The sequence below is a fragment of the Nanorana parkeri genome, unplaced genomic scaffold (assembly GCF_000935625.1).
Source record: "Nanorana parkeri isolate BGI_ZX_2015 unplaced genomic scaffold, ASM93562v1 scaffold29, whole genome shotgun sequence".
NCBI lineage: Eukaryota > Metazoa > Chordata > Amphibia > Anura > Dicroglossidae > Nanorana > Nanorana parkeri.
The window spans coordinates 3,017,435-3,031,593 of record NW_017306297.1 but is presented as its reverse complement, the minus strand read 5'-3'; the positions used below and the strand labels follow the sequence as shown (position 1 = coordinate 3,031,593).

Below are 14,159 nucleotides of genomic sequence, written 5' to 3'. Positions count from 1 at the left end.
ATTTGTTCGCCATTGCCCTGGGAGAGCTCCTGTATGTGAGAGATACCCAGATAGCAAGGATAACTTGCCACAAACTTGTGACAGGGTTAAATTGTAAGTCTTGTTAACTTGCTGCACACATTCTTGGCAAGTTGTAGACTTGCAGAACACTTGCAGCACAAGTTCTGGTTGACACTTTTTGAATTTGTAGCAAATGTGCTTGGCAAGTCTACAGCAAGAGTCCTGCAGGTCTTAGCAAGAGCTCTGCAAGTGTACAGCACTTTTGCAAAGCATGTTGATCTGGAGACCTGCAATGCAGACTTGCTGTAATTGTGCAACAAAATTGGCAAGTCTGCAATAGTTTAGCAAGTCATTTTCAAACTTGCAGCTCAATTGCTTGCTATCTGGGTAGTGATGGGCTGAACACCCCAGCACTTTAGAACATGGAATAAATTTGAATTCGAACTCAAACTCAATGCAAGTCTATGGGAACTTTGAAATTCAATTGTCCCCATTTTGAAGGCTTGTATGCAAGTTATTGGCCATAAAAAGGGTATGGGGATTCGGGTACTGCCCTGGGGGACATGTATCAATGAAAAAACACTTTTAAAAAATACAATTTTATAGGAGTAGTGATTTTAACATCACTAAAAGTGAAACAATAAAAATTAAAAATTCCTTCAAATATCGTGTCTGGGGGGTCCCCTTAAACTACCTGTAAAGTGGCGCATCTGTACAGAACCTGCTACAGCAAAACAGTGCCTTTTGGGGAGCAAGGCGGGCGAGCAGCTGAACACACGAACTGCCAAAGTTCGAGACGATCTTATGCTTGACTCAAACATCGAGCCCATCACTAGTGAGAGACTGCCCTAAGGGTGCCCTATTGTCAACTGTCATCCTGGGAATGCCCCGTCAGCAAACGGCTGCCATAAAAGTGCTCATATGAGCCAGAGACTGTTATGAGTGGGCTCCTGTTTGTGTGTGAGAGAGAAAGGGAGAGAGAGACATTATTCTGAAAGTACATGTGTATGGTCAACTGTCCTAAGAGTGCCCCTGTGTTAGATACGTTCTTGAGATTACCCTTGTCTGTCAGAGATTGTCATAAGTGTTCCCTGTGTGTGAAGAAAAAATCCATTGAATATGCCATGAGGAACTGCTTAGAGATGTTCCCCTTTTCTTCAGCTGGCCCCACTTGCAGGGTTATTCACAAAAGGGTGAAGAGTTTGGAGAGGGCAGTAAAAGTGAACAATCTAGGACAATAAAGCTCAACTGTATCAGCTATTTTGTCCTAGATTGTTCACTTTTCCTGCCTTCTCCAAACTCTTCACCCTTTATGAATAAACCTGTTAGTTTTCTGGCTCTGAAAGTGACAGCACACATCATGGCAGCACTAGAGTACTTCTAAGAGGGCTGGCAAAAGAGAGAATGTACTTCCTGGCATAGCTTAGCATGGAAGGCAAGATAACTCATGGAAAAGTGTGTCCCTGACTGAGCTTTCTTCTTACTTAAAGGAGAACTATGGGGTTAAGGCTTTTCCCCATAGTTCTCCTTAGGGTAACAGGAGGACACAAACTAGCGTCCTCCCGTCACCCTAGGCTCAGTATACCGCGAGCTGCTGCTCGCGGTATACTAAGACGCCGCAGCTGAAGCGGATCCCGACAATTGTGCCGGGATCCGCCCAGCTGCGTGACTGACAGCTGGCTTTGCCTATCTAGAGGCAGAGCCAGCTGTACCCGCCCCCTCCCCCGTCCGTTCCGCCAGTCAGCGCTGGCAGATCGGAGCGGGGAGGGGGGAATCCAGCCCCTCCCCTGTCACGGCAGAGAGCTGTGACAGGATCGAGAGGTGAGCGAACGCTGGTATGTGTTCGCTCACCTCCCGATCTACTGAGCCGACCTGTGACAGTCTCATAGTGAAAAGCACTCACCTCATAGTTCTCCTTTCAGGGGCCCTTGGCAGTTGTCTATGTTACCTTGTTGGTAATCCAATACTGCACGATCATAAAGAAGTACACCAGCTTGCTAGACACTTTATATTATAACTTCAATGAGCTGTCCCCCTTCACAGGCACTACAGAGCCTGACATGTCAGTTTTGATCTGTATAAAAATTATGCCCTGAAACTTCTCCTCTCCTTTTGAACCTCTATTGGTATCAATATGCACTTATTTTGTTGACCTGGCATATTTTGTTGGATTCAAAACTAACTTTGTACTATATCTAAAGGTAATTGAAACTTGCATGGGTTTCCTTGGGGAACTCCAGTTTCCTCCCACACTCCAAAAACATGCTGGAAGATTAATTGGCTCCTATCTAAATTGGCCCTAGTATGTGTGTGTATCTATAGGGACCTTAGATTGTAAGTTCCTTGCGGGCAAGGACTGATGTGAATGTGCAGTATGTAAAGCGCTGCGTAAATTGTAGATGCTATATAAACACCTGTAATAAATAGATAAATAAATAGTTGAATGGCTGACCCCAGAAATAAGGCAAGTGCAGTAAGCTGTCCCATGCTATTCTATGATGACTGAAATGGTTACTGAAAGTCATTTGCAAATCACCAGTTTAATTACAAAGGTTTACACTATACCATTTCTTGTAGACACGCTCATGCACCAGATCTGCTGTAAAGAAGACAATATATGAGGAAATTACCCGGGGATATAGCAGGAATTGTGAGACGCTATATTTGATAAATACTTATTTTAACTTTATTACCTATGTAAATATATCTGCTGACCTGCTTAAAGGAGAACTATGAGGTGAGTGCTTTTCACTCACCTCATAGTTCTAGCCGACCTGTGACAATGAGACTGTCACAGGTCGGCTCAGTAGATCGGGAGGTGAGCGAACACATGCCGGTGTTCGCTCACTTCTCGATCCTGTCACGGCTCTCTGCCGTGACAGGGGAGGGGATGGATTCCCCCCTCCCAGCTCCGATCCACCAGTGCTGACTGGCGGAAAGGACGGGGGAGGGGGCGGGTACAGCTGACTCTGCCTCGAGATAGGCAGAGCCAGCTGTCACTCACGCAGCTGGGCGGATCTCGACATCAATGTCGGGATCCGCTCCGGCTGCGGCGTCTCAGTATACCGCGAGCTGTAGCTCGCGGTATACTGAGCTTAGGGTGACGGGAGGACGCTAGTTTGTGTCCTCCAGTTACCCTATGGAGAACTATGGGGAAAAGCCCTGACCCCATAGTTCTCCTTTAAGCAGTTTAAAGAGAACCAGTCAAAACTCAACTTATGCAATTCCTCCTGCTGACCTCACCGTCACTACAGGATACAGTAATGGAGTAAAGGTAAGCAGAATGAACAAGTGAGAGCGGTAGTGGAGCCAGGAGAGTTACATTCCCAGAAGTGTTGGTTTTTCTCTAGTCACAGGACTGGAGTGGTGTTCAGCAACCTAGGCAGCAGGAAAGGTAAGTAATCCCCTGCAGTATGCTGTAGTTCCTCTTACTGGCTCATAGATTCTGTAGTAGGGACCACAGTGTTCTGCTGGAGAAGCAGATATTCAATGCTCTCAGAAATGTTGGATACTTGCAGAAGCCGGACTTCAGCAACAAAGTTGAGTTTTAACATATGGACCAGTAAGGTAAGTATACAGCTTTTTTTTACAGGCTGCCTGTATTTTAAAGTGATATTAAAGTTAAAAAATGTTTTTGCTTTTTCAAGTGCTGATGAAACAACTTACAATAAGATGCTGATTCTTGATGTTTAAAAGTTTCAGCTTCCTGCTGAATCAGCTGGTATTCTGATCACTGGCCCTGATATCCTGTTTAAAGGGAAACCATGAGGCGAGTAAAAATCACTCAGCCTCATAGTTCTAGCCGACCTGTGACAATGGAACTGTCACAGGTCGGCCCAATAGTTCGAGAAGTGAGCGAACACATACTGTCGCTCGCTCACTTCTCGATCCTGTCCCTGCAGAGAGCCGTGACTGTCACTCACGGCTCCCTGCAGGGATTCCCCCCTCCCCTGTCCGATCTTCCAGCGCTGACTTGCGGAACGGACGGGGGAGGGTACAGCTGGCTCTGCCTCTAGATAGGCAGAGCCAGCTGTCACTCACACAGCTGGGTGTATCCAGACAGTAATGTCGGGATCTGTCCTGGCTTCGGCGTCTCAGTATACCGCGAGCTGTAGCTCGCGGTATACTGAGCTTAGGGTGATGGGAGGACGCTAGTTTGTGTCCTTCCGTTACCCTTAGGAGAGCTATTGTGGAAAAGCCCTGACCCCACAGTTCTCCTTTAAGGGCTTGTTCACACCATATACAGTGCCTTCCTGGAACGCACTGTATCACATCCTGGCCGTCTCACTGCTTTCTAGGGGCAGAAGGAGGCGTGGCGGTGCATTGAAGTCAGTGGCACCGTAGCCATGCCCCCCACCTGCACCAGAACATGTGGCACATCAGTGCCTGCATTGCGGTCCAGTGCGTTCGGACCAGAACGCAGGCATTGATGTGCCTGCGTTCTGGTGCGGGCGATCGCACTGCAGGTGGGGGGGGATAGCTGCGGTGCCTTTGACTTCAATGCACCGCCCTCTCCCACCCTAGAACGGAGGGGGGAGTTTACTATGTGATACAGTGCGTTCCAGCAGCTAACTGCACTTGAACGCACTGTATATGGTGTGAACAAGCCCTGAGGGTGGCTCCTTTACATTGCAGGATCCTACAGAGCCACCGTTGTGTGTGCTAGTAGTTTGTGTGTGTCTCTATAAACACACAAACTTCATAGAATCCCATCGCACTCCTGACAGGATACAACCCAAAGCATCGGGTGGGTGCAGTAATGACTGTGGGCGCCACCGCAAATTAAGTACAAATCCAAAAATAGTCACCAGCACACCAAAGCATTTTCTGTCAATTCTTCTTTATTGACAAAATAGAAAAGAATTGACAGAATATGCTTTGGTGTGCTGGTGACTATTTTTGGATCTATAAACACGCAGGCAAATTTTGTTTTCGTTTGCCTGAAGAAGGAACAAGATTGGCTTGGCATTGCATTGGAGTGCGAGTGACTTTCTGTTTGGACTTGTGTTTTGCGGAGGCATCTGCTGTCACTGCCGCACCCGCCCTGTTTTACATGGGCTTCCATCCGGTTAGGAGTGCGTTGGGATACAGGTTGTTTCAAGTTGTGTGCCGCATTTGCTGCGCATCAGTTCATTCATTTCAGACAAAAGACAAGCTCATTCAGCTGTTTCAGCTGGAGCTCGACATGTTTTTTGACCATACATTTGGTGCCTGGCAACCCGCAGGCAAAGATGCACTGGTTGCGTTTGGGGTCCCATTAACAAGTAATTGCACCGCAAGTGTGTTGTACGTTTTTAAAGCATTGTGTGAAAGTGCGCAAAGTGTGAACGGAAACTCAGGGTTTCCATACATTACAATCTGACTGCACAATCTTGCTACAATCAGCTTTAGATTTCCTAAAACTGTAATATGAGGACCTACCTAATCTAGCCAATCAATCTGTAACCAATCAGGCAGGCTCTTGCATTACAGTTGTTGGAAGTAAAGAGGATTGTCCCATCAGATTGTAACGTGTGTGCTGAGTTTCAGCCATATGAAATGGTAAACATTAAAGGAGAACTATGAGATGAGTGATTTCCACTCACCTCATAGTTCTAGCCGACCTGTGACAATGAGACTGTCACAGGTCGGCTCAGTAGATCGGGAGGTGAGCGAACACATACCAGGTTCGCTCACCTCTCGATCCTGTCACGGCTCTCTGGCGTGACAGGGGGAGGGGCTGGATTCCCCTCTCCCCGATCCGCCAGCGCTGACTGGCGGAACGGACGGGGGAGGGGGCGGGTACAGCTGGCTCTGCCTCTAGATAGGCAGAGCCAGCTGTCACTCACGCAGCTGGGCGGATCCCGTCATCTACGTGGGGATCCGCTCCGGCGTCTCAGTATACCGCGAGCTGTGGCTCGCAGTATACTGACCTTAGAGTAACGGGAGGACGCTAGTTTGTGTCCTCCCGTTACCCTAAGGAGAACTATGGGGAAAAACACTGACTCCATAGTTCTCCTTTAAAAGAACTGTCAGTTCATATAAAAATGAACGACTCACTACAACTAAACAGGTTTTCATTTTGTCATTTACTGAACTTGAAAATGATACATGGAAGTACATTGCGAACCCATTCCTTTTTCACTTGCAGAGAACAGACAAACAGAAGTCCGCCTCCTTAGGTCACATTAGACACAGTGAGGGGAATCTATCAAAACTGGAGCAAACAGAAACCGGAGCAGTTGCCCATGGCAACTAATCAGCATCCACCTTTCATTTTCAAACCTTAACTGGACAAACTGAAGAGAGAGGCTGATTGGTTGCCATAGGCAACTGCTTCAGATTCTTCTGCTCCAGTTTTCATAAATTCCCCCCAATATCTATAGATGCTCACTGCCCCCACCTAAGGAAAGCATGGAGTCTGCTGAACACAACAACAAGCCGCACAGGTACTTCCGCCCACGTGACCCAGCGTCATCTCCCCTCGTGCACACTCGGCTCGTCCTCCCACCGTCAGCGGTCACGTGCTCTATTCCGGCTGTGCACTGCACAGGGTTGTTTGTCCCTTGTGGTGAGCCGTACAGGAGGCGTCGATCTGTGTTTTGGGCCGGGAGGAAGGCTGGGTGTATATTGGGAACGCTGTGTATTGCGGCTCTCACGTCGTGGATATTGGCGCTCGTACAATGGCTTATCCCCTGCCCGGGGCTCATGTGCAGTGCGGGACAGTCATTCGTGGGGTGGCCGGTCTCTTAGAGCATGTGTGAGGCGTACTCTTCTGCTGTGCTCCGGCCTCCGGTGAGCCTCAGCTACTAGTTCTGCTGCTGGCGTATGGGCCTGCTCCCAGTGCGCTCTCTGCTGACACGCTTCCCTCAGAGCTGGTACTTGTGTTTGTAACCGTCCCTGGCCTGGATTCTGTGCCTCTTGTTACTATGAGAGGGGGACACCACCTAGCTTGCTCTGCTGAGGTAATTCACTCTCCTTATAATGCCTTCCTAGTCTTACCTGAGAAGTGTGGAGTAGAGCTCATGTCACAGACCTTAGGTACAGTGTTGGCTAAATAGTGACTATAAGAGGGTCATCATAGCTGCTTGTGACATGTCCAGTATCTGCTATAGAAAAACATACTTTAGACATACCCGTGCTATCAACATTAAAAATGTCTTGGGACCACTGAATTGAATCAGGTGTTTTTCTATAGCTCCTGTACTTGGGGCATATTTGCAGTAGTCAGTGCCAGCTTGTTTATCTGCTTCCCGTACTTGCGTGACAATCCTCCCTGGGATGGAAAGTGAGGAAAATCCAAAATTGTAACTGTTAACTGGAATAGATGGGCTGAAAGCCTTTCATTGGGGGGCACTTGTTACAAAGACTAACAAGAAAGGGTTTTTCTTTACTTGAATGTGGTTTCCTCTGACCTGACAGCAAGTGAACTAAAAGAAGAACTCCAGGAAAGCCTATTATTAACCCTTCTAGTGGGGCTACCCCTGCACTGCAAGGGTTAACTGCTCGTTTGTGTCTAGGTTCAAAAATAAGTTATACTCGCCCAATGCTCTGAACCGGCTTCTTCTTAGACTGGTCTTTCGTGTGTGTCTCCCCCTCCTCTGCAGAGGTCACGTAAATCATCACGTCTATACAGAGTGTATAGACATGAAGACACTGAAGATTCCAATGCTTCAGGGATGGGGAGACAGGCTGAAGGGAGTGCTGTGGCAGTTGGCCGGCTCAGAGCTTCGGGTGAGTATAACACAAACGAGCACTGAACCCTTGTAGTGCGGTGATAGTTAATAAAAACATTTCCTGGAGTTCTTGAAATCTCCCCAGTGGAGTAGAAGAAATTAAAAACAAAAAAAAAACCCGTGGGATTTTTGCCCTTTCCTACTGAAAAGTTTTGGCTTTAGTTTTACATTATGGCAGCCTATAACGTCAACAAGACGTTTTCCTACATTAAAATGTAAGCCAGCCACAGTGTTCTAGTCACATATTGGATATATTCTTAGATGGTTATAATTTAGCGGCCCTCAGATCGCCGTATAGTTCTCTGTAAGTTGTGCCGCACTCTGCAACATAATGCCAACCTGCAGCAGCACTATGCTTGTCACACTTGATGGATAAGTGTTAATACAGATTACCATGACTAAATTGTCACCAATATAATATTATTGTAAACTATACAATCAGTGCCAGCCCTGGGCAAAAGTCAGGAGCTGGAGTTTCTGACACTTCTGTAGTAGGCATTAGTTTTGCTGTAGGAAAGCTAAGTAGATTTTATAGTTCTACCTTCCATTACATTTTTGTATGATAAAGCAGAGTATGTTGAGATAGGGCCTACCTAAGCAATCCAGATAATAATGTTAAGAAGATTCTCATAGCCTTTAGCAAATGTTATGGATAATGTATTAAAAGCAAAATCTAACTGTGACAAGAATCAGGGTACTTGGTTGGCTGTTTTGCAATCATATAGGATTGCCCATCACAGTGGTTTATGCTAGTCAGTAGTGCTTGTGTTCCTCTGGATCATATATTATTGTGAATAGGTATAGGTAGTGGACTTTTAACACAATTTTCTTTTTTTTGTAACTGTGTGTGTGATGTATGTGTATGTGTATATGTATGTATATACATATACATATACACACATACATACAACTTTCTAACATTATCTAAGGGTAAATCATTAGTGCAAATGTAACTGAATGTTGAAATGGTTGTAGTTGTGATTTTTATCTAATTGGGTCTTTTTTTTTTTTTTCTTTTTGTGTAAGGATACCCTCAGGTTCAAAATGGAAAATGACAGCAAATAAAAAGATTCTCTGCAGAAAAGGTCATTTTTCTGACTGGTCCACATCATGGTCGCTATGGGGAAGCTTTAGTGATTTTATCTTTAAAAGACAATTTGCTTTTTTACCCAGAAAGTCGACTGGAGAAACTGTTGAAAGCTTGAAAAAAGTCAGCAAATGCCAGAATATTGGAAGCAGTCTTGTTAAACAAGTGAAGAAAAAACAGATTGCACATCAAGCCTCTGCATTAAAATCTGTGAAAAATAACAGCGGAAAGGTGAAGCCTGATATTGAAAAGGTGGTTACAGAGCAAATTTCGACTGCAAAAGACGTGAAAAAGGTCTGTAGTAAGTGTTCATCCAATGCTGAAGCTCAGACTGGTTCAGTAGCGAAAACCAAAAAACTAGTAAAACATGGTTTAACTAATACACCTGTCCCTGACAACACTGCTGCCCCTACAACAAAAAAGGCCAGTAAAAGGCTTCAGCCGAAGGTAGAATGTCCCTGCTCCCTTGTGACTGCTAAGGAGCACAGCAAAAGACAAGTGTTAAGGAAAAAATCATTTGGAGTTTTATGGTTGCGGAAATGCTGTAATTTGCTTATGATGCCTAGAAAATCTTCTCCGTTTACAGGCCGTAACAGATTACACTCTCATAAGCTTGGTGCAAGAAGAAGCCTTAAAATATTAGATTTGTGGCTGTGGTTTTACAAACGATTTTGGAAGTGCCGTAAAAATCTAAAAAGTAACTTTGAGAAAGTATTTTCTTATTTGAAGCTTAAGATTCGACAACCTGCCAAGGCAGTAAGCAGGACATACGATATGAACAATAACAAATCAGGAATATTATGCGAAATACAACCACGCACAACCAATGCTTGCCTACGAGATGAGACTGTTAAGCTACAGAGAGTGGACAATGAGACTCCGTTTTCAAATGTGGCAGCAAACAGAACGATATTAAAAGACAGCCAGCAGCCGGCAATTTGTATGGGTGCTCAGTGGAGTTCCGAGGACACATCGCAAAAGAAATTAAGTGAAGTTCCTGTGATAAATAGTTATCCTGATTTGTGTCTCTTATCAGAAAAAGAGGTGTCTATATCTTCCCAAGAGGAAGGCGATGTACAGGGAGATCAGGATGAAGAGACTATGCTCCTGGCTCCTGATAAAATAAAGCCATGTACAAGTGAAAATGTTGACTTTCAGGACAATGCAGAGGGACTGGAAAATGGAGAGGATTCCTGTCCCATGGAAGTAGATGAGAACAGCAGTTCGGATGTATTTAATACAAAGCTACTAGACCACCCTTACTGTAAAAGCCCTTTGCAAGAGACGTTACTTGAAGAGGGATTAGACATTTCAGCAAAACAGGGCTTAAAGAATGGCCATAAAATAATCAGTAATGTCACTGATGATCAACTGGTGTCTGCGCTTTGTGGTATATACAATCTTAAAATAACTCCTACATCTCCAGCATGACTATTTTACTGTTTTTATGATGTTTATGTAAGGCCAATAATACAGTGCTGGCATCAAGCAATTGGTATAGGCCAGAGCTGGACAGGTGCTATTCTAAAAAATTAGGTGTTTTTAGCCACTTTGACTAACTGGCTTCTTGGACCGTCCAGCTCGGTTTTGCCTAATTTGCAACATCAAAATCAGCATAGAAAGATACTTTTGTTTTTAATTTCCTAACACTAGCAGACTTTATAGCTTAAAAAAAAGGCATTTAGCATAGAACTGATACTGTATTGATATTAGTATCAGTTTGCACTCTAAGCCAGTCAGGCTCCAATGCTTTGCATTGTGCTGTCTGTGTATATACTTACATGAGGTGGGAGCATAGGAATGACCTAATCACATTTCTGCTTCTTTCATTGTACTAAGGCTGGGGTTTCTTCTAGGCCAGAGTGTATTGCTTAAAGAAGAACTCAAAGAAAAAACATTTTTGGTGAACTCTTGCAGTGGGGCTACTCCTGCACTGCAAGAGTTAAGTGCTCGTTTGTGTCTAGAGACAAAAATAACAAAGATATGCTCGCCTGATCCTGTGACATGGCCAGCTGTCACAGCACTCCCTCCAGCTTGTCTCCGCAGCAGCAGCATTGGAATGTTCCTCACGTCCAGGGCTTGATAAATGTTAGAATATATTTTTATTTCATTTTTTTAATATAACATCTTGTAATCGTATATTTGAAAAGACAGGTTCTTCTATATGGAAACATCAAGAGTATATTAGACCTCTGATGTCTTCCCTGCACTGCTTCAAAAAATATAAAGTACTGACAGTACTTGATTTGTTTACATTCCTTGCTGCCACCAGCCAGAATGTTACGAACCCAGAAGTGCTCAGGGCAGAGCACTTTCAGGTTCACAAAATTTAGGATGATCAGTAAATTGATGTACGCTGATCCTCCTTCCGCTCTTTCATCCTGAAATCCAGTCTCCTTTGTGTTCACCCGAGCATTACTTGGGCTCGGGGTATAGTAGAAAAATAGCTGCTTCAAGTGATGCTCAGGTTAACCATCCTTGCATAGAATTCCGAGCCCGACTAACACTTGGTGTTAACGAAAAAGGGATAAAAAAACAGCGATGGCTGTTTACATCCGATCGCTTGCAGTAGCTGCGGGTGTGCGCGCACAGCCGCCTCCTCCTCCTGGGACCAGCGCGGCGACGCTCTCTGTGGAAATCAAAGGGAGACAAGTACACACCTCCCTTTTGATCTATTCTTGGTCCACGAATGCAGAAAGTGATGTGTATTACAGATCTCTGCTTCATCAGCTTCTCTGGGGGTTCCTAGGTGACATTAGTGGTCTTAGAGACCCCTGATGTCTCCATAAAGAGGACCTGTTTTGTGAATTGGCTATCGCATAGGGGATTTCCAACCTATATGATGCCAATAAAGTTGTGTAAAAAAAAAAAAAGCTGGAAAAAATAGTGACAAATAAAAGTAAAATGACACCATTTTTTTAAAAGTCCCCGGCCCCCCACATACACACGCAAACATGCGTCGGGTACGAAAACAATGATTCCGCCTATTGTGCTGCACATGTTACATATCGCTGCCAACGTCAGAATGAGAGCAATAATTTTAGAGCCATTAATAACTGATGAGCGGTAAAAAATTTTAGTGTCGCCTATTGCCAAGTTTCGGTATGGTCGTTTTCTGCGATTTCGCGGGCGCACGCAATTTTAAAGCTTGACATTTTTGGTGTCTATTTACACGACGTGACCTCGTCTTTTATATTTTACTTTAGAAATTGGGTAATAATAAATGTTTCATAACATTTCATAAGGAAACAGGGTTTTTTTCAAAATTTAACCTACTTTTTTTGTTATATTGTAAAAAATAAAATACCACCAAAAGAAAGCTCTATCTGTCCCCAAAAAATGGTATAAAATTCATTACAGTACAGCGTTGCATGACGGAATAAACATCAAAGTACTGCAGCGCTAAATACTGAAAAATGGCCTGGCCAGGAAGGAGGTTTAACACAGTGGAAGTCAAGTGGTTAAATACATTTGATTACTTTTTGATGAATGCATAGCTTAGCTTGAAATACTTTTCTATGGCATTTTTGGCACATACCAGTATTTTGGATATATAGATGATGCAGGGGTAAATATTTGTATTTCTGGATCTGCTGCTGGGAATGTTTTGTCTGTTACTGTTGACGCTATTGTCAGCGAATGTACTGCTGGTAGCATGATGGGTCTGTGTTGGATCTCTGACTTCATAAGCCCATTCTGTTTCCAAGGGACATTGAGAAGAATAGTATATGGCAGCTCGGAGTTGGGGAACAGAAATTTGGAAAATCCAATCTAATGTGAGCAATGACCCAGTGAAATAGTGACCTTTAACTAAAAAGGGACCAGTAATCACGCATGTAATCATTCACCCCTTTATAAGTAGACCCCAGATAGTGGATTGCTGCATACAACTGAATTCTCTTCCTAATCCGATGGAAAGAAATGTGCACGTTCCTCTTGGTATTTGGTCCTTAAAGATGCTTCTTGTTTGTCAGTGTACCCACCACCATTTTATTGGTTGGCAAGAAGACTGTCACAGGGATTTGAGTTTTCAAGGCCGAAATGAGTTACTGAATTTTAGTCTTAGGGCAGTATATTAGCTTTCACTAATTTTGGCTTTTGGTTCAGGGTTTTGGGGACCAGCAACTTCATCATCATATCTATTTTCTGCAACGCTTGGTTTTTACTGCATGTGTCTATTTGCCCTTATAGCAGGAGGTATACCATACTGGGATTAAACCAATACCAGAGATTTCTGTTCTCGGTGAATTTAGACTTTAATTAGTCAAGCCATGGACAGCCAGGAAACTAACTTTTTAAAGAGGTCAGAAAGGGAAACTTGTTTTTAGCCTTAGGTGCAGGAGAAATATTAAGTCTGCCATTGCTGACCTGCTTCTAAAAATGCAAGCTGTCTGGCTGGAGCCAGTGACCTAGAACATGCATAGAGCAAGTGAGGCTGGAGTAAGGGTAGAACTTCTGCTCGGCATACATTTTCAGGTCAATAACCCAGTATTGAAACCAGTAGATGAGTATGGCAGCCAGGTTTCACTCGGTACAGGTTTCCTTTAAAAGACCCTATCACCTCTTGTTCTGTATTTTATTACTGCTTATAAGATGGCAACCATGGAAGCAGCAGTAGAACCCTCAGCTTTTGTGTACATGGCTTAGTGAGCTATGATATGTCTGCTACTATTTGTTCTAGTACTCAGTTTTGTAAGATCCCTGATTTGCTGGGGTGTTCCTGGAGGTGCTGAAGACCTAATCCCTTAACCACTTCAAGACCAGGTGTTTAGACCCCCTTCCTGGCCAGGCCATTTTTCAGTATTCAGCGCTGCAGTACTTTGACATTTATTCCGCCATGCAACGCTGTACTGAAATGAATTGTATACCATTTTTTTGGGGACAGATAGAGCTTTATTTTGGTGGTATTTAATCACCACTTTTTTTTTTTTTACTATAATTAGGAAAAATTAAAGAAAATTTTGAAAAAAGTATTTTTTTTACATTTGTTAGGAAACACTTATTACCCAGTTTTTTTGTGAAATATAAAAGTCAGGGTCACGTCGGATAAATCGTAATGGGCGCAATCGTCGTTTTTGCACCTATGCGCCCCCGACGCATGTATGTATGGGTGGGGACTTAAAAAAAATGTTTATTCTTTTTTATGTGTTGCTTTACATTTTTTGGGGGGGGGGGAACTTAACAAGTTGACATCCGCGGTGTTAAACCCCCTTCCCATCCAGGCCATTTTTCAGTATTCAGCGCTGCGGTACTTTGACTGACATTTATTCCGTCATGCAACGCTGTACTGAAATGAATTTTATACCCTTTTTTGGGGACAGATAGAGCTTTCTTTTGGTGGTATTTATTCACCACTG

The 14,159-nt window shown here is 44.0% G+C and overlaps 1 protein-coding gene and 1 long non-coding RNA gene across 2 annotated transcripts in view; both read left to right on the top strand.

Annotated features, from left to right (window-relative positions):
* Positions 1 to 6,499: 6,499 nt before the first annotated feature.
* LOC108795982 lies at positions 6,500 to 9,047 on the top strand. The gene is made up of 2 exons (XR_001941776.1): positions 6,500 to 6,944; positions 8,742 to 9,047. It is a non-coding gene; the product is annotated as an uncharacterized LOC108795982 (long non-coding RNA).
* A 111-nt stretch (positions 9,048 to 9,158) lies between these two features.
* The window catches only part of SENP5 (SUMO1/sentrin specific peptidase 5), a 13,620-nt gene continuing 8,619 nt past the window's right edge, over positions 9,159 to 14,159 (top strand). The window contains exon 1 of the mRNA XM_018567582.1: positions 9,159 to 10,192. Within this exon, the coding sequence (XP_018423084.1) occupies positions 9,358 to 10,192 (835 nt within the window). The 5' untranslated portion in view covers positions 9,159 to 9,357. The remainder of the gene's footprint in view (positions 10,193 to 14,159) is intronic.